Source organism: Anser anser (assembly GCF_964211835.1).
Source record: "Anser anser genome assembly, chromosome: 7".
In the NCBI taxonomy this organism is placed as follows: domain Eukaryota; kingdom Metazoa; phylum Chordata; class Aves; order Anseriformes; family Anatidae; genus Anser; species Anser anser.
This window is the reverse complement of record NC_139727.1, coordinates 39014639-39033826: the sequence shown is the minus strand read 5'-3', so window position 1 is coordinate 39033826 and position 19188 is coordinate 39014639. Positions and strand designations below refer to the sequence as shown.

The window sequence follows — 19188 nt, the reverse complement described above, 5'->3', positions numbered from 1 at the left end:
CCTGCCAAGCTATCAGATCCTTCAGCTTTTCAATCTTGTCATGATCTTCTGGATGCTCGTGCATATATTTTTCAGTAAAAAAAGCCTAGTCAAGAGAGAAAAATGAGCAGTTATTTCAGAAAATGAACCGACATAGACTACCTTGGAAGGATTACCAACAGCAAAGATAAATGAATCAACCCCAAAGTTCTGGAAAATGGCAGTAATAGCTACAAATACGTCTAAGAGAAGATACATAATTTAATGATGTCTAAGATTAATACGTCAATCCTTCACAATCAGTAAAGGGGTAGACGAGCACATGGCGGTCAAGACCAAATTTTGTGTGCAGTATCACAAAGGACTTCCGCTTGGCACATCTCTGAGTATCTTTTTAGCAGTTCCCAGGACATAAGAAATTTTGGTAGATGAAATGCGTGACAGTTACTGAAGGACAGAAACGGCTTGATCCAATGACTTGTCAATCAGCATGTACCTTCACCATTTATTTTAGAAAATTTATGTTGCTTATGTATATTATTTTAATATGATTAATATTCAAAACATAACAGATACAGTGTTTATAGTTTTCCAATGTTAGTATCTTCTCACATATAACTTTAAAAGCTAATGTTGTAACATGCAGTCAAGATTATTTAGAAATATTGCAACTGACTGTTGTCTCGGAAAGTCTCTAGCACTTGATTAATCCTTAAAAAAACTCATGCATTTGAAAGCAAAGGAGAAAATTGCAATCAGTTATTTGGTCACTGAAGTTCACTCAGAAATTCCTGCTTCGGGTCTGCGTCCAAGCGCATGAGAGCACACATTGGAAATGTCATCAATCTCAGTTTGTAATTCTAGCAAGCAATCGCCTCCCACATCCCTATGTTAAGTACTCTTGTTGCTAAGCATATAATCTTTTACTTCAAGTTTGAAAAGGCAAAAACCTATCCACAAATACCAGAAATACATAAAAAGGTAAGTTTAAGCAATGTTTTACAGAGCATGCATTAGGGGACACTCACATAGTCTTATACACAAACACATACACACGTTCTGCGGCATCGAAGAAGATGTTCAGAGGTTGCAAGAGGTGAATTACTGCAGGACAGTTAATTTTTACGTTACCTTCTCATAGTTTGTGAAACCTCCCATGACTGCAGGATCCACAATGCCATTAAGTAGCATAGAGAGAGGGTTAATGGGTAGATTTGGATCATTTAAATGCTGTTGAACCATATTATTGATCTTATCATTTGTTAGTTGCATGGTTTCTATTGCATTTTCCAGTGGACTAATTTCAACCTAAAATAGAAACAAAAGGATGTTTTAATTAAGGAGCAGAGTTCTTGAGCTGCCGTGGAACTGGCTGTCCACCAAACCACCATGTTTAAAAACACTTCATGAATTTCAGAACGAAAGATATTTTAACCAATAATTAACAGAAAGGGTGGTTTCAGACACTTAAATGTTTGGCATCAATATACTGTGGTAACTGATAAAATAATCAGTAACAGTAGAGAAAGTTAAATGCATTTCACTATTGCAGTACATGTTACATCTCAGAAGCACAACAGAGCAAAACATTTAGCAAGGCTCTGACAAGAATCGTGTGAGTTTTTTGGAGGATTACGGAGAACATTACAGATTATGGATCGGTGAGTTTTAGCAGTACAAAGAAGAATCCAGCTTAATGTAACAGTAAGAAAGAAATGATAACTTAATGTGGATTTTCTGATGGAAAATGTAATCCTAAGACGCTCAAAAATCAAGAAGATATTTTTGCAGTGATTATTTTGGTGTATGTCCAAGGAAATGGAGTTTAATATTTTGAAGAGATGGCTTCTATGCTATCTACTGTGCTTTTTTTTTCCCATGAGGTCCCATTTTCTTCTTCCAAACTTGGATAACTGAAGTCAGAAATGGGCTATCTCCAACTGTATTTATGACCAGATACTGTGCCTTTCAGAATGACAGTTGCTCATACTGAGAAAAAAAAATTATTAAAAAATTTAAAATGTTGCTAAAATAGGCAGATTTAGTGAATGAGCTAAAAAGAACTAATTAGCAAGCAACCCACAACGTAGACATTCCTTACTGGAAGCCTTAAGTCATAGTCTACTTATATTAAAAAAAATTATGTGGCAGGAATAGAAAAGGAAGGTTAATTGAGGCCTACAAGGAAAAAGCAAGCGTATATTTGATTACGGACTAATTTACATAAATGCTACGTAAACAAAGAAGCACTTCTACCTGGCTATCAGTTGCTTACCATGTTTCTGAGAACCACTTATAATCAAATCTCTTTAGTTGTTACTCTTACACCTGCCATCTGATTACAAGGGTGTTTTAATTAGCATTTTAAAAAGTCTGCCTGGTGAATTATTCTGGAAGGCAGGTACCAAGCCGAATGCTTCTGCTCTGCTGCAGACCAGACCAGGCTGAGATGCTCACAAGCTGACCACCTTTCAGAGCCAAACTTGCTACGAGTGAAATTTTGACAGAGAAAATGGCCATATTCAGCATTTCATTCTGCAAGAACCGTTGCGAACATCATATGCTAAATTTAGGATTCTGCCATTTTTATTAATGGGATTATAACTGTACAACTTGTTGATGAACCATTGCTTTTAAAGCTCTTGAATATGTACAGAAATTAGCACTCACTGAGCAGACTGACAGTTTTTAAACTTTTCTGTATCAGCAATCATGGCTCTCTTTCTCAGTCTCCTTTCTCTTCCTGTTCTTATTAATCCTCCCCTCTACTAAAAAGCAGAGTTGCAGTTCCCACCCTACTACTGTATGCTACTGTACTTTGGACCCTGTTGAAAGCTATTAAACACATCTATTCTTGTAAACTATGAACTTTGTTCTAAGTAGCTTTCTGGACACTACACAATCTATTTATGGCAAAGAAAAAAATAATATAATACTGGTGTGTTGGAACATGTTAAAAATTAAACAAAAAAAAGTAGAGATTAGTGCTTGTGCTTTTTAAAACTCACTCAGTATAACTCAAAATCCAGTTTCTAATTCAGTGGCTGGCCTCAGCAATTTTTTTCCCTGCAACTATTTGTGTCCAGCTAAACCAAATCAGACAGAGAATAATGAGCGCGTACAATGAATTCATTGAGAGATAATGAACACATTGAACAGGTTTAGGTACAAGTTCTCAGAAATCACTGAAAAACAACAGCAACAACAAATAGATTAAAGGAAATGATGTATGTTCCTATTGTTTACGTAACATAACACACTGTATTTATTAAATTACTCAATTCACTCTTAGCACTGATACGATCTCACCTCTTCCTTTAAAGATATTCTAGTTCCATCAATAAAAGATGAATGCGCAAAGCTACTTAAATTCATTGAACTTACTTAAACATCAATAAGATTTGTATCCCTAATCAAAATTTAGCATTACAGGCATGTGAACTTAGCGATCACGCTTCTAGCGTTTTAGCTGACAGGAATCCTGAAGAAAGTCAATACCAATTTTGTAGTAACTACGCCAGAGCTGGGTCAAAAGTTATCCTTCGCTGTCTTCCCACATATTATTAAGTTCCATTCTGGTATCATTTTCCAACTATGTGACTAACATAATCCTTACTTACAAAAAGCTTATAGAAAGCACTCTCTCAGGATTTATGCGCATTTCGATGACAAGCACGGCGTTAAAGGTGCATGTATACAAATTGCTTGCATAAAGCAGCCTGTTAGGCTGCGCTCTTAACTTGTAAGGAAAAGAGACTTTCATCAGATTTGCCAGCTTTTATAAACAACACTTTTTGCAATGACGAAGATAAACACAATCTTCTCGATCAGGATTATACTGCAAATACAAAATTCATTAAAAATTCAATGTGTTTTATTCAGTTGCCTATTACTGTCAAACATCACATTCATATTCTGTTACTATAGATACCATAGTAATTTTCTGCATTACTTCTGTTCATCTAAATACAACTGTCCAACATAACCTCAATGGAGCAATGAAAAAGGTTTTAATTAATCATATGCAAATTGTTCTTTTCCTTTAAAAATACGCTTCACAAGAGAGAATTAAAAACTGCAGTAACAATGTTTTTATTGCTACTTAAAAATTACAGCTGCGTAAGAATAATTTAATCTTTAAGGCACTTAATGGATACGTCTTATCTAAACAGTCTAAATGATAGAGCAGAGAAATGCCTATTTTTGAGTTACTTTGTGGGGTTGCTAGGGTATATTTTAGCTAACTATGGAAACGAAACAAAAACAATCTTTAATTGTGAATGATAAGTACAGAAGAAATGCAGACACACACAATGCATTCAACTTATGGTATATTTTGAATAAATTACAATAAAAATACCCAAATTCTCATTTCCAAAATTCAAATTAGTTTCCTTTCCATGTAGTAGAGTTCTCCTACAGCACCTCTTTTCCCTCTTCATTTAGGCACTTGGCTGAAGCCACAGGCTTTAATGGCTCACCTGCTGAAAGCTGGAATGCTTTACAAAAGTACTTCAAGTACCTTAGCAGACTTCGCCCTAAAGGTCTGGAAGGTTCGGCATGTGTTTCCTCGTATCAGGAGTGGAAAAGTATTACTTTAGTCACCCTTAGTCAATAATCAGCATCCTCAGCAAGCACGTTCCCCTTGTCTTATCACGTCAGATACAGTCACATTGATTACTTGTTCACAGAAGCACGGTCATACAGAAAAATAAATTCTCCCTGGCTGTATAAGAGCCCCATTCTGTTATGTAATCTCAATAAAGCCAAATTGATCTTACCATGAAAACTGATTTGACTTCAAACCACCTCAGAATCCCTGGTAATTTGTATGCTGTCACATAGATGGTTCTCTCAATCCACATATTCTGCAAATATAACACAAACCACACTATCAGATTGATAGCTGTTATCTAAAGAAAGCCTTAAAACATCATCAGGCAAAGGAACTGCCATCTGACAGACATTATGAAGCCAGAGGAAAATTTCAGATGGAGTCTGCTTGGGGAGATGATGGAACAGCACTGATTCAGATTTGTGGCTGCTTTGGCACCGTGACACTGATACATGGTTTAGTAGAAAAAAAGCCCTGCTCTCTTAACAAAAGGAGAACATTATATTAAACATCTACCTGACCATGCTGTCATTTTTCCTGCATACCTTCCAAGGTGTTTGAGGGCCATCCTCCATGAAACCACATCACCTTGAGCAAGGAAAGCTCTTGCCCAGGAGAACAGTGGAGCAGAGGGACAGGTTCCCCAGAAAGGCTGTGCACTCCCTGTCCTGGGAGGTTTCAAGAGCCACTGGGGTAAAGCCCCTAGCTGCTGGGACTGATCCGGAGCTGGCCCTGCATGGGGCAGGGTTGGATCTGTGCCCTCCCAAAGTCCCCTCTGGTCCTGTAGGTCCCAACCTGAATGCGCAGTTCTGTGATTTCATCCAACCATGCTGAAACCTTCAATGACTTTACTGTAACATCTCCTCACCGGTTTAAAATTAAGGATATTTTAATTTAACCTGTCTCCCTTCACATGTGCATATTTGGTTCTTAACCGATGCCAAACATACCAGTACGTGAGGCTTTTTAAAAATGGAACTGTTTCCTCCATCTTCCATTAACAGAAGAGGAGCTTTCAGAGTGAGTTTGATACACTTGAATTTTTATGACTACTCAACATGTATTGTAAACTGTGGCACTCTGGTCTAGCATCATCTTTAGAAAAGGAGGGTTTCTTACTTACTACTTAGCTAAACCCACACAGATGATGAAATCACCGATTTTTGATAAAGCAGCCAGCAAAAGAGGCTAGAGACATTGAAGTAGTCTCTGGATGAATGTTCAGTCTTAGTTGTAGGGATCCAAATACTCAGCATTTATGAGCACAAAAATTAGATTAGAGCCCGTTACTTACAGAAAACGACATTCTTTGCTTAAAATAATAAATTAATGTATCATTTCTTAATTGCTGCTTCTACTACTTTATTATTAACTGCATCTACTAGAACTGCGAATAAATTGGTGTCTATAAAAAAGGGGCAATCAAATTGGTGTAGCCTGTTCTAAACATCCTGATGAATACAAGCTGTGCTCAAAGGGAGTTTTATTGACCATTAGATGGAATACATGGTTTTGTAAAAAAAAAAAAAAAATGCATGGCTGCGAAAAGATCATTTTTAGAAGATGCCTGACTAGCATCTTCAGATCAAGACAAGTTTTGGCAAGAGACATCTATCTTATCAGGTGTAACGATTTTAAGCTTCTGTCTCAAAATAGTTTTTAACAAACTTAATACAGCTCTGTCTGTTATTTCTATTGGTTTAAAATAGAACTTTTTTTTATTACTTAACTTCTATGAGAAATAATCACATTTAAGCCTAGAATATATATTTAAATAACCAAAACATAATGAATATTTCAAATTATCAAAATGGATGGAAATAAACAAGCAAACTCCCCAAAGTAGATAATTTTTTTTACCGCAAATTCATTGTCTGGGTTTTTCTCTCCTTTTCGAACAGGCCGTGAATACTCAAACCGCTGGACTTCATTCACCCTATAGAAACTGAAGAAAGGGAAAAGCGTGATCAAAACCAAATGCTATCTGTTTAGGAATTGCTGCTAAACACTACTAGAAAAAGACTTACGTGTAAGTATAAAACACAGCATCATTGTTTTCCAGTGGGTTAGACAGAATCTATGCTAATATTAAGAATAACCATGAAATGCCCTCCCATTTACTACGCTCCTCGGCTATGTACATATTCATAATACAACAGGAAGAACTAGTTTAAGTGTTACAAAGGAGACTGATAAGCTTGGAAATATGACCAAAACTCACCTCACGATTTGTTCTGACACTGGTCTGTGGAATTTAGATGGTAAATCAAGCTTCGGCTTTACAGTAAAGCACTGGATATCTGAATACAGGGGTTAAGAACTGAAAAGAGGACTTCCATTAGGCACAACAGGCATTTCCATGGGAACATGGGTAAAAGAACAGAATTAATGTGTTACACCAACAGAGCAACAGCCGGCCGCTCACACTGCCCACAGATAGTCCATCTGCAGGAGCTGCTGCACAACCCAAGGATACACTGGCCAGAGGAGTTTTTAATGTCGTCGCCTGGTGGAGATGTTGTTTTCATTTTTTCTGCATTTGGAAACTGAGTTAATAACCTTGCTTCAAAGTCTTCACGGCGTTCGTACTCCTTTCCCCGGTAAATGAAGACTTTGTTCTGGAAACAAATCGAGAGGTGAAATCCTTAGACCAGTGCTCCCAGTAATGAACCAGGATCTCAGAAGCGTTGACTCGAGCACTGGTCAGTGAGATACGTAACATTCCTAACATTAGGATATAATCGAGAGTTTACAAGTATTTTACACCAATTCAATAAAGCACAGATGTCTTTCCTTAACTTCAATTCAGTACTGAGACCCTTAAGCATATGCTTACTTTTAGGCTTACGTATAAACCACGCTGAATTCAATGGGACCTAAAGACATAATTGCAAGGACCTATAAAATAAGTGCCCGCTGAAAATGTATCAAGACAAATTATGTCCATCAAATCCAAGATCTCCCTCTGTAATTCTTCTCATCCATCTTCCACAGTTAATGGGGGAATGGCAGGAAACTACAGAATTACATTTTTTATAGGTAAACATTTATTAAAAGATATTGATGCAAGCGAGCAAGGGTAGCAGAGGAAAATATAAACACAAAATAATGCCATTTTAGTAGCAAGATCCAAAATCCTCTTTTAAAATGACTGAGGCAACCTAGACTTCACATTAGCCTATTAGATTTTTGCCATTGCACAGTTGTCTGCACATGGAGTAATTTTAAAATTATTAAATATATACAGTATTCCTTTTAATAATAAAGAAAATTCAGATATCCTTCATACATTCCATTTATGTACTGAACCTACGCATTAAATTCTAAAGGAGGATGTAAAAAGGCAGCTTGCATATTGTTAACTGATCAAACACACTGAAGGAATTTTTGGTATGAGCATAACACATCTGAATGTGCTTAACCTCATTACTCATTTCGGAATGAACGCTTGGTGAAAGAATTATTCAGCACTGACTAGGAGAAGGGTGTTACAACTAGGGGGAGAGAACCAGAATAATTTACAATTGTCCAACAGGGCTTAGTTCTGCACTGCTGCCTTTTGACACTCAGAGTAGATCAAAGCATACTCTCTATGTCTAGAGAAGTGTATATATACCTGTAATTCACAGGGAAAATCACAATAGAAGAACAAGCTTGTATTTTGAATTGTCTCAGTCAGCAAGGCTCTTAATATGCAAATTTTCGGCATTTTATTGCTCGTTTATCACACTGACCAATTCGCATGCCTTTTGTGAGGCATGCTAAGTGTTTTCTTGCGCTTACAAACCAATCACTCAGTTGTGAAGAGAAAAAGCAGCCCAATATTCATACAGCAGCGTAACACAACTCCGCATCGCATCCCTGTGACTGCGGAGTTTAATGTGGTGCTTCGACTGGAAAATCACGCTCTGCTCGCTGCACATGTACACGCATTATGGAGCTAGGGGCTGACACTAACCACCCCACTGCCGCTTTGGTCTGGGTACCCAATCTTAAGATTTCTGTGAGGGAGAACCACTCTAAGACAACCTTTTAATGAAATCAGCCTGTACTACTTTACCTTTAATGCACCATACATGTGTATTTTACATGCACCTTTAATACACAATGCTGACCACACAAATGCTGACAAAACCAGCTTAATCACCATTCATTGGATTTACCTAGTAAGCCAGGCTTCAGCATGGGCTTGGGTTTGCTTCCGGTATTTACTATGGCATCTTTGGAGTGAGTTGACATAGAACCATGCAGTTATAATTAGGAACTCATCTCTTCAACGTGCACTTTCAGGAGGAAACCTACCACCAGCCCCTGGCCTGCGACTGCATCTCTCTGTCTACCCTGGAGCATAAGTAATCTTTTTCTTCTGTTTCTTGAACCGCCTTAAATCTACTGGAAGCATTCCGCAGGGGTTTGGAGACAGACTCTCTCCGAACTGAAAATCCTGAGCTCTTTAGATAGATATGAGCAGCAGAGCGGCTAAATAGCTAATGTGTTATTTCCATGTCACGGACTGGCAAATGCCAGCGCCCAGATACTCATGACAGAGTTGCAATCCAGATGTGTTAACTCCCCATCCTTATTTAAACGCTAGTTCAACTCCATAACAATCCTGGTATCGGTGGAAAAAAACTTAAAATGTTATTAGACTTGCGCCACCAGCACCAACTAAGTGACGTATGTTGTAAATTGACTATGCTAATGAAAATTAATGATAAAAGACTGCATTTAAAGGTATCACACACACACACTTTTGATATCAAATTCATTTTCTTGACTATGCTGGAAAATGCACTCCCATGAAAACACAATCACATCTGTTTGGCTTCTCTGCTGTGTACAAATACCTGTCAGGCAAAAATGTCACTGTTTCTGGTGGTGCTGATTTTTACCCCGATTTATGGAGTGGGTAATAAATCTTCATTACCAGTGATACAAACCCTTAAGACCTACTGGGTATTTTGGAAGAAAAAGCTTCTCTACTAAAATTCTACAATTCCCTATTGGAAATTGAGAATGAAGAACTGATGATTGTTTTATAGAGCTAAAAAACAACTGCCAACATTAGGTAGACAGCAAATAACACGCTGACATAGACTAATGTACTGTCACCACAAGAGAGTGAAATTTCCGAATCAAGAAACCAGGCTACAGCCTGTGGAAAAAGGTGGACACTTACTCTTATGAATGTCGGAAATCCCTGGCCGTAGTATCCAACAGCAAAATAATCTGGTTTTGGTCTTATCACTTTCACAATGTTTTCATAGAACTGGGCTTGCTTCCTCTGCAAAATAAACAGGAGGAATGTTAATGAACTAAACTTTAAGCAAACTGTCTATAAATCTTTTATATATAGCTCTAACTTAACCACATAAAAGTCTCACTTGCCCCTTTTTCTTCATTTTTTTTTTTTAAATCAGATACAGCTTAATATTTTGAGATACAGGATCCCATACCCAGTGCTTTTAAGCTTATCTTGCTGTATCTCCCTATTCCACAACTAATAATGGAATTTGGATGAAGGTCATCAAGGCAACCTGAATTTGTGGTTGCAACACTGCTGATGCTGAAACACCGAAATAGTGACGTGCACACTGCTAAAGCTAGTTCGTGATGGTGCTGACTTCTCAGTTTTCAGATGTTACATATCATTACGTTTTTCTATTTCTTTTCCATATTTACAACTATTTATTTGCATATGGAAAGCACACGGTTGAGAATTGAAGAAAAATATAACTTTCGGAATAAACACATGCATGTCAGACACCATCTGCTTTCCAAGTGGAATCCTTCTTTATCTCAAATGATGAAATAATAACAAATGTGCAGCATTAGACGATCTGTTCATTAGCTTATTTTTAGTCTATTACTTTTGATAAGAGAATGAATTTGGATTTTCAGAGAGGTTTTTTACTGCTCCCATATGACAGATAACAGTAAATGGCAAGAAGACTACAAAGACCCAGATCTGCCATATACTTCTCAGTTCAGCTGTAGCAAAACTATTTTGTCATTTGTGAATTGTCTTAGAATCTAATATTTAATATTGCTTGAACAAAAGAGACAATAGGGATAACAGAAGGAAACAAAAAATCCCTTTTAATTTTTATTGTGGAAAAAAACCTCAAAACTACAAAACTTGCTTGCAAAGGTTATTCAGCAGCACCAATAAGAAATGCCTATCAGGTATGCAAGACGTGACTCATATCGCAGCTTGAATTTTCATCTTTCCCTTATCAGGGATGAATTCCTAACAGATAAAATTATTAAAAAAATAGCCGATAAATTCAGTTGTTTGACCTGAGAAGTGGGCAGTTCTGGATTTCCCCTAATACAGGAGGAGGGAAACTTCATTTCGTTATGCAGACAGAACCATACCCAGTTTATATCACTGCTTCTCAAGGAATTATGTCCCTTAATGTAAGCTACGACATGGTTGCTCTGGGAGAGAAACGGCAAAAGACATGTAACTCAGTGTTTTTGACCATCAGCTACAAGGTACAAAGTGCAAATTCAAACTTCTGCTGCAAAAAACAGATGAAGCATGATAAAGTAAAGTGTGGGCACCTTCGTGACAAAAGCTGTTCATGTTCCTGTGCGCAAGCATAAAGGAAGGAAACAGAGAATTAAAAACGAGGGTCTCAGAGTAGTTATCTACTGGTGAATGATTGTACCTGATGCAAGAGAATCATTTCTAGCTCAGGAGCAATCTCTACCTTTGATATTATGCAGAATATTTTCTGTTGAATACAGCCCCATGGACAGCAGCGCAGGCAGCAGGCTGAGGAGGATACGTCTTGCCTACGACGCTGCCTAAGAAATGCTCTCTACTTATAGCCTTTAGCCCCTGGAGTAAAAAGCATGCAGAAACAGGCTCCAGATCTACTAGACAGACAACTACAATCAGCTTGGCACTAAAAATAGTTAAAAAGACACAGAAACACAGAAAAAATGGAAACAAATTCATCTCTGGAGAGCTGGAGGACAGAATGATGGACTGCTCGAAAGTGAAAAACACGTAAAGGACTGAAGCAACCATAAAATTAAGAAGAGTGGTATTTGGCTTCACTCTTTTGTCCTCAGGAGATGCTCCTGGGGAGATGGCTCCTAGCCAGTCTCAAACTGAGGGCTGGTGTCAGCAGAGAGAGAGGGTGCAACGGCACCTTAGGCAGACTGGGATAAAACCAAAACACAATTAAAAGAAATTAAGGACAATGTACTCTGCTGAGTGCAAAGGAAAAATGTATCAAAAATCTGAAAATCAAGAATTTTCTGAACCTAACTGGAAACGTCTACCAACTCCTGTGAAAATGGCTGGGAAGTTAGGAGGGAAAGTGACAGCTGCCATTTATCTTGTTGGAGAAGAGCATGAGAAAAATGGTGCAGGCATAATGAATGGGTAGTGTCAGGGCAAAAATAACTGACTGTAGACATGAATGCTTGTGGATTATTCATACCTAAAAAAAGGAACGTTAATGTGGAAAGACACTTGAACTAGAAAGGAGATTTTTTCATGTTCCTATTTATATTTAAACTCCAAATTTCCTTTTATACTACAGATAAATCAGCTTAACATGACCGCAACATTTCTCTTTCAGATAAAAAATAATAATAAAAGTCTTTTTCAGGCCAGTAGTAGCCAGATAATCAACATTTGTCTAAAAAAGCCAGAGCAGGCATCCATCTTGGCATTTGACAAGAAAGATTTTCAATATTATTTTAAATACTTGGAAATTACCTTCTGGAAAATATGTCTATGTTATTTAAAAAACCTACCAGCAGTTCACTGAGTTGTTCATAATCAAACATTTCATTTTCATACTGTTCTGCAAGTTCTTTACCCAAGGCAATGGCCTCTTCCCACATCTGTCGGAAAAAAATAAATCACAAAACAACAAAAAACCTGAATTACATACCTTGGTTAAGCAAGGAAATTGGAATAAAATAAATCTTAATAAAACACAACACAATGCGTTGTGTCACATGCTCGAAAACACTGTGCATCAGACGTACCAAATAGCTGTGACAACATTACCCATATGTCTCTCTTTAATGCAAATCAAGTAAAATGTTCCTATTACTTCAGAAATAAAATGATTCCTGCTAGCCCAACTAGATACCCAGTAATGAGTAAACATGGCCTGCCCACAAAGCCACCCAGAACCTCGGGCTTCTGAGAAATGTTGTTGGCTGATTATAGTTCATAATCACCTCTCTCTCCCTCTAATATCTATAATCTATATTAGACAGGAGAGGCAATTTGCAGATATTGCTTTGAACAATTATTCATCATATTTCCATTGGTTCTTTTCCCTCCCTTATTCTTCAACCATGAAATTCAGCAACCGCCTCAACTGACCCAAACTAATTTAACAATATCCTTCAGCTCTTCAGAAGCCAACAATCTTAATGAGCAGTAGCAAGAATGCTTTTAAATGTGTATTTTTAATTTTTTCTACTGTAAATGTAAAGAACAATTCAACCCCCCCAAAATGCTTAAATTAGCACACCAGGATACCTGAGATCAAACCTGATAATCTGCCTTGCTGTTGAAATTTGGCTGGCACTGCTGACCTCACTTTATAAAAAAAAAAAAAGAGAATTGGAACGAGTCATAAATCAATCTGCCCCATATTACCCTTTGTCTTAATTTACATCCCTGTCCACATCACCTATGCTCCTCTCAGCACCAGGCCACATGTTCCTTGCCCTGCTGAAACATGGAGACAGCCACAGCTCCGCAGTGCAGTGGGATGAAAGAGGATTGAGCCAAAGGGCCGAAATGTTTCCTTCCCACTGCTCCCAAGGACGTCTGCCGCACCGGAGGAAGAGTTTCGGAGGGAGCCCCACAACCTCCCGGCGATGACGGGAGCCGGGTGCTGGGGACAGAGGAGGGACATGGCACTGCTGGGGAAACCTTCACACGGGACACACTCCTGCATCTGTCCTGTCTGCTTTAACTCACCGCACCAAGGAGAAACGGCTTACCCCCACAAAACCACTGTTAACCAAAACCACCCCAAAACACACCGACGAAAGGAATCCTCCCATCGCTCAAAGCCCCAAACAAACACTGGTGAATTTTATTTGCCTTCTGATCTGCAAGTTGAAATTGCATTTATTAGTATTTCAGGAAGACTCAGAAAAAAATATAAAACTTTTTCCTGAAAGTGCCTTAGTTCTATAGATGCTGAGACTTTAAAACTAAGAGCAAACCCCTGCAAACGGACAAGATGCACGGAGCTGCTGCGCACTGCCAGCACTGCCTGCTGCGTGCTGGCTCAGGTGTCCGCAGCTCCTCCTGATCTTGTGGCACAAACCCCAGACTGGGAGATACAGTGTGTGTATTTATTTATTTATTTATTTATTTTTCCCCTAGGAAGTGGCAATTTGGAGACCAGGCAGGCTGAACGCTCAGCTAAGTCTTCCACCAGGAGTAACAGGCCGCTGCCGCAAAAGCGAGACGTGGAGTAGGCCCCAACGTTTGCTCTTCCTCCCTGCCCCTCGCTGGAAAAGAAGGAGCCAACTCTCAAAGGGAGGCACGTGTCCTGCAAACCAGAGGCTGGACTGAAAACCTGCCCCAGCAGGGTAAGAGAGGGAAGGGATGGAAAGAAGCAGCCCGAAGAGCAGAGATAAGGAGCTTCGAAAGGAAGCTGTAGGTAGTAACAGGAACAACAGGTATGGGACATGGCAGGCGCTCAAAGTACAGGAGAAATACGAGCCAGAATCCTCACAAGAAGTTGTCTGGAAAGAAGTTTTTGAATCCTAAAGAAAAAAAACAGACATCTTCCCTCAGACGGGATGCCTGGGCAAGCAGGGACTGAGCAGTGATAAACTCGGTCTTGTGATTCACACAATATTTAACCCCTTCTCTGATTTTTGTCATTTCTACAACAACTTTCATAGTATTGTTTATCTAAGGAAGAGGACTGGAATAAGCACAAGTTACCTAATGTTTGTAAAGTGCCTTGAAGACGAAAGCCACATTGGAATGACTGATTACAATCACCATAATGAGGGACCCACATCTGCAGGAAATCACGAGGCAGTTCCTACACTCTGCAACACAAGTTTTACAAATGGCAAGCTCACAATGTTTTTATCCCTGCTTTATATCTAATGCAGAATGATGATACGGAGCTTATTTTTATCCCTAAACAAAAATTACCATGAGCTAAATAGTACAGGCATATTTACAGACAATGGAGTGAGTACGATCTCACATGCTAGACTGGGCTAATTTTGACTCAGAGGAGCAACACACTACCAATTTATAGAAACTAAACTAATATTTGGTTGGTAGGTAAGTCAGCAAGTGAAACCTTTCAAAACCACTTAACCTTTCTTCATTCTGAATGCTGTCTTCTTAACTTCAGTCATCCATAACTACTTCTGCACGTTTTCACTTCAAAGAAAAGTGTTACCATCATTGTCCTTGCCTTGGTTCTGCTTGCTCCAGATTCAACCAGTCACTCTCCAAAACTGAAGCACTTCTACTCTATTTCCTATTGTGAAAATATTTATAGATCATCTCAGGCAAACAGCTTCGTAGCTGAATGAGATTTGAAATAAATGGAAGTCTAAATAATTTTAGATTTACATGAACATTGTAAACAACCTCATTCAGTTCTTTTAATGAATCCTGAATAAGCACAGACCTTGCAACGCATTTCCAAAGCACATTTGGCAACTGAAAGCCCTGGTTTGGTCCTAATGCTGCATGCAAAACTAATTGCACCTATCTTATTTTTGTCTTTTTTTTTTTTCCCCCCCATCCTTGTCAGACAAGACTGCAAGCACTCCAGAGCAGGGGCTGTGTTTCTATGGCACTCAGCAGGAAGCACCTCCCCAGCCCCATCACACCCCTCTGAGTCTGTATTACTGAACACAAACATGAGAAATGAGTTTCATAAATGGTACAGACCAGAGAGCCTAAAAAATGAATCCTCAAATTAATTACGATATAGTTTATCTCCAGCATATGTGCAGCAGTCTCACAATCCTCGTGTTCTTCCATTTTAATAACCATTTCCTTATGTGTAAGCAGAGATGAATAGGAAACAAAATGGGCATTATGAACAACATTTGTTTCTGACTTAAACTACCGGAATTACTCTAAAAAATCTTTAAAAGTTAGTTTACTAGTTACACGACACCTCTTTTGTCACATTATTTTAATGGAATGCTTTCCGGTATAGCTAAGAGGTAAACCCACTCTTTCTATTCCACGGCAGATGCATGCTAAAACTGCCCAGCTGTGGGAAAAGATTCTTTCAGTTTTTGCCAGTGTCTGAACTGGCACCTCTCCAGCCAAGGAATTTGTCTTAGTGAACAGGACTTACTTTTTGTTGCTCCTGCCTCTTAAAAACCCCACTCTGCTCCAGCATCTCTATTCTGAAATCCAATTGTCCAGCTCAACCCTCCGAAGGAATGGCAAGGAGTTGTATTATAAGACTCAATTTGTAAAATGTCAAGTGCCCTGAACTCCCGAGGTCCATGAGTCAATTAACCACTGGCTTTTCTCCCCATTGTTTCTGCAGCTGGACTACAATACCTGCAATGTTGCTGAAAATAAAACTAAATCCAGTATTTTTCTCAACGTCACAGCAGCAGCAGGAACTGTGCATTTAAAACACCCTCTGAAAAAAGTCTCTGTTTTGTACAGAGCAAATTTATTCAGGTGAGGGCAGCATGGCTGTGGCAAAGGATTCTGATAAATGAAATCTACACTCCTGAAGGTCAATAACTCCCCATCTGCTGCCTCACAGATTTCCTGCATTGGAAGTTTTCCCAGCTTTGCCCAGGACATGGCAGGTCTTCTGGAGGAATGAGCTGTACAGGGAGCTACTACATAGGATTTGTATCATGTGCAACTCATTAACGCAAGAAACAATTTATCTGGATAGTGCACCAGAGAGAGAGGTTTACGATAGTGGAAGGAAAATACTTCTTTTATACTAAAGGTGTACGAAAAATGTGTATAGCCTAAATTAAGTTGCGCAGACACATGCAGCAAATTTTTACGGGAAAGACTTTGAGGATTCAAGAGGAGATCTTTTTATGGGAGAAGTAGCAATTTAATTTATTTTTGAAGTCCAGATTGTTTGTTGTCCAGCATCCAATTTAGTTTTTGAGGTTCTGTAACAGCAGCAAAGGAGGATCTTAATATACTTCTTAGCTCCTGCTAAGCTAACCGTCAGTAAAAATGAAATAATGTAGTACGCTATCATGCAATATTCTCAAGTATGAGGGACATTCCCAACACTGTTTACATTTTAGATGGCATGAAGTAACCACCACGAAGGCTTAACATTTTAAATACGGTATTAAAACAGCATTTCTCCATTGCTAGCGTAGCATTCAACAGGTCTAAGATATACCCATTTTGGTAACTCTTTTGAACAACTTGCTGTATTCCTTTGGAACGTGGTTGCAATGTGTCTTTGCTCTGAAGCCTGCCCTTTCCTTCACAGTTTTATGTAAGGGTTTATGATCGATCTGAAGTGGGTACAAGCTGGACACAAGCCTTGCACTGACTTTTTGCAAAGAGGTGAATTTCACCGCTATCTAGTTAGATGGAAAAAGGCATTCATTGCCATCCTACGAACTGGAAAAAAGACATTTAAAGGCAAAGCATTGCACTTACTGGGACGTTTCAAATACTTTGTGTTTTCTGGCTCCAGTAAGACAGCAAAAGCTTTTTTTTTTTTTTTTTTTTGAGGTGGTAAGGGGGCAGGAGGGGTGGAGGAGTGGAAATGAGTGTGAGCAGCGTGCATTTATTTATTTTTTTTCTCTACAGGACCAACACTTTCAATTTATGAAGGAGCAGCAGAAAACATTTACTGATTTATAGACTGCGGCATCCACTGGCAAACCTGAAACATGTTGCAGTTTGTACATTTTGCCGTGCAGGGATAAGAAAGCTGCTGCTTCCTTTATGGCTACAGAGACCATATAAGCCTGTTTAAAAATGAAATCTTATCTTTGTCAACGACAATGGAGTATTTCTTGGCATTAGAAGTACATTAGCATTGACTAACATCAACCACTCCACACAGAAAAAAATTCACCCTTTTCCCTCTTCCCTTTATTACTGCCTCTACTTCTCCTTCTCACTGTGATATACTCTAGCCTAGCAATTTTCAGTAAAGTCCCTGGATTAAGGGCTTTATTGAAAATTACATGACTTCAGGAAAACACAGAAAGAGCAAACACTTCAGAGCAGTTCAAAGGATAGGTTAGACCGCCGTGATAAGAGTGAAGATAAAGCTTTTAAGGGCAAAAGCCAAGAGAGATGAAAATGAGACTGGAAAGAGCAAAACAGTAAAGGAGAATAAACCAGCAGAGAGGAAAAAATATACATATGTCCTAGGAAAACTTAAAGGTAGCAACTTTTCCTTTTGGAAAGAAGGGGCTTGGTAATGACAAGTATTACTGATAAGGAATGAAATCCAAGATGTTGAAGAACAGAAACTGTACCTGACAGCGTTAATCACTGAAAGTTAAGGGTATACTGAATTTTTATAGAAGACTGTGTTCAAGACCAAAAGTCAAAGAAAAATACGAAAGCAAGCACGCTAATCTATTAAAAAACAGAAATCAAAATGAGTGCTATGACAAGGGTCTCAAACCACAAATAACAGGGATACTTGTGGCGAAGGCTAGTATTTTGTTCTCAGACAAATGACATTCAGTGCAAGCCCCAATTCAGTCCTATTAAATTACAAATTTCTCAGGCACTTCTGGTCTAGAAGTGGTATGTTTCTGTGCCTGGTGAATACAGAAGATTAAGCCTTCCTCTGAATTCACCTCACCCTGAGTGTTAATACTTAAGGAGCAAGTTTCATGGGTGTTCTGCACTTGAGAAGTGCCTTGTGCTTTCCCCTTGGGAAATTACCCTGGTAAGAGAATGGGATCTTGATTGTTGAGAGGCTGAACTACACATCAGCCTTTCCAAACTAATGCCGAATTTTTAAAACCAAGCATTGCCTTTTGAGAAATCCCTTTCCCCCATCTCCTCTAGACTATGTGCTTCTAACCACAGCTACTTCTTAAGTCAGCCTGGCAGGCTGGAGTGAAAGAGGCCTGTTCTCACAACTTTAAAACCAAAATACTGAGCTTCTGTAAAAGCCTGGAAGTAGTTCTAAGCTGTCCGGGGTAAAAGGACCTTCTGCGGGCATCTCTTCTGAACTTCATGGGAAGAGAAAGCAAAGTAGTAGGATCAACACAGAGGGAACTGCCAGGCAGAAGCACAGCTTACAATTATGGTTAAAAAAATAAAAAATAAAAAAATTGGTTAGTTTACATAAATACTGTTTCAGAGGTGTTACTGATCATGGAGTTAGGCCATTAAAGTAGCCTGGACTAAACTTGTGAACTGCATAGGTAAAAGTAAGAACTTCATTTAACCTAATGTTGTAACACCACAATTGAGAGGATTACCTTAATTCTACCATGGCAACCTTCCATTTGAAAATTTATTTAAGATTTTCATATTCTCAGCATATACTCGTATATTGTTTTTTTTTTTTTTCCTTTTTGTTGAATGATACAAAAAATTTATCCCCAACTTGGGTGACCAGAAAATGAGAGAC

General features: G+C 38.6%; 1 protein-coding gene across 4 annotated transcripts in view; it reads right to left on the bottom strand.

The window, feature by feature from the left end:
• Positions 1-19188, bottom strand: part of DOCK1 (dedicator of cytokinesis 1) — a 281002-nt gene that overhangs the window by 31691 nt on the left and 230123 nt on the right. For all 4 annotated transcript variants that reach the window (XM_083844832.1, XM_083844833.1, XM_083844830.1 and 1 more), the window contains exons 39-46: positions 12371-12460; positions 9774-9878; positions 7071-7212; positions 6816-6894; positions 6455-6539; positions 4761-4847; positions 1111-1287; positions 2-85 (exon numbers count right to left, since the gene is read on the bottom strand). In XM_083844832.1, coding sequence (XP_083700958.1) covers positions 2-85; positions 1111-1287; positions 4761-4847; positions 6455-6539; positions 6816-6894; positions 7071-7212; positions 9774-9878; positions 12371-12460 — 849 coding nt within the window. The remainder of the gene's footprint in view (position 1; positions 86-1110; positions 1288-4760; positions 4848-6454; positions 6540-6815; positions 6895-7070; positions 7213-9773; positions 9879-12370; positions 12461-19188) is intronic.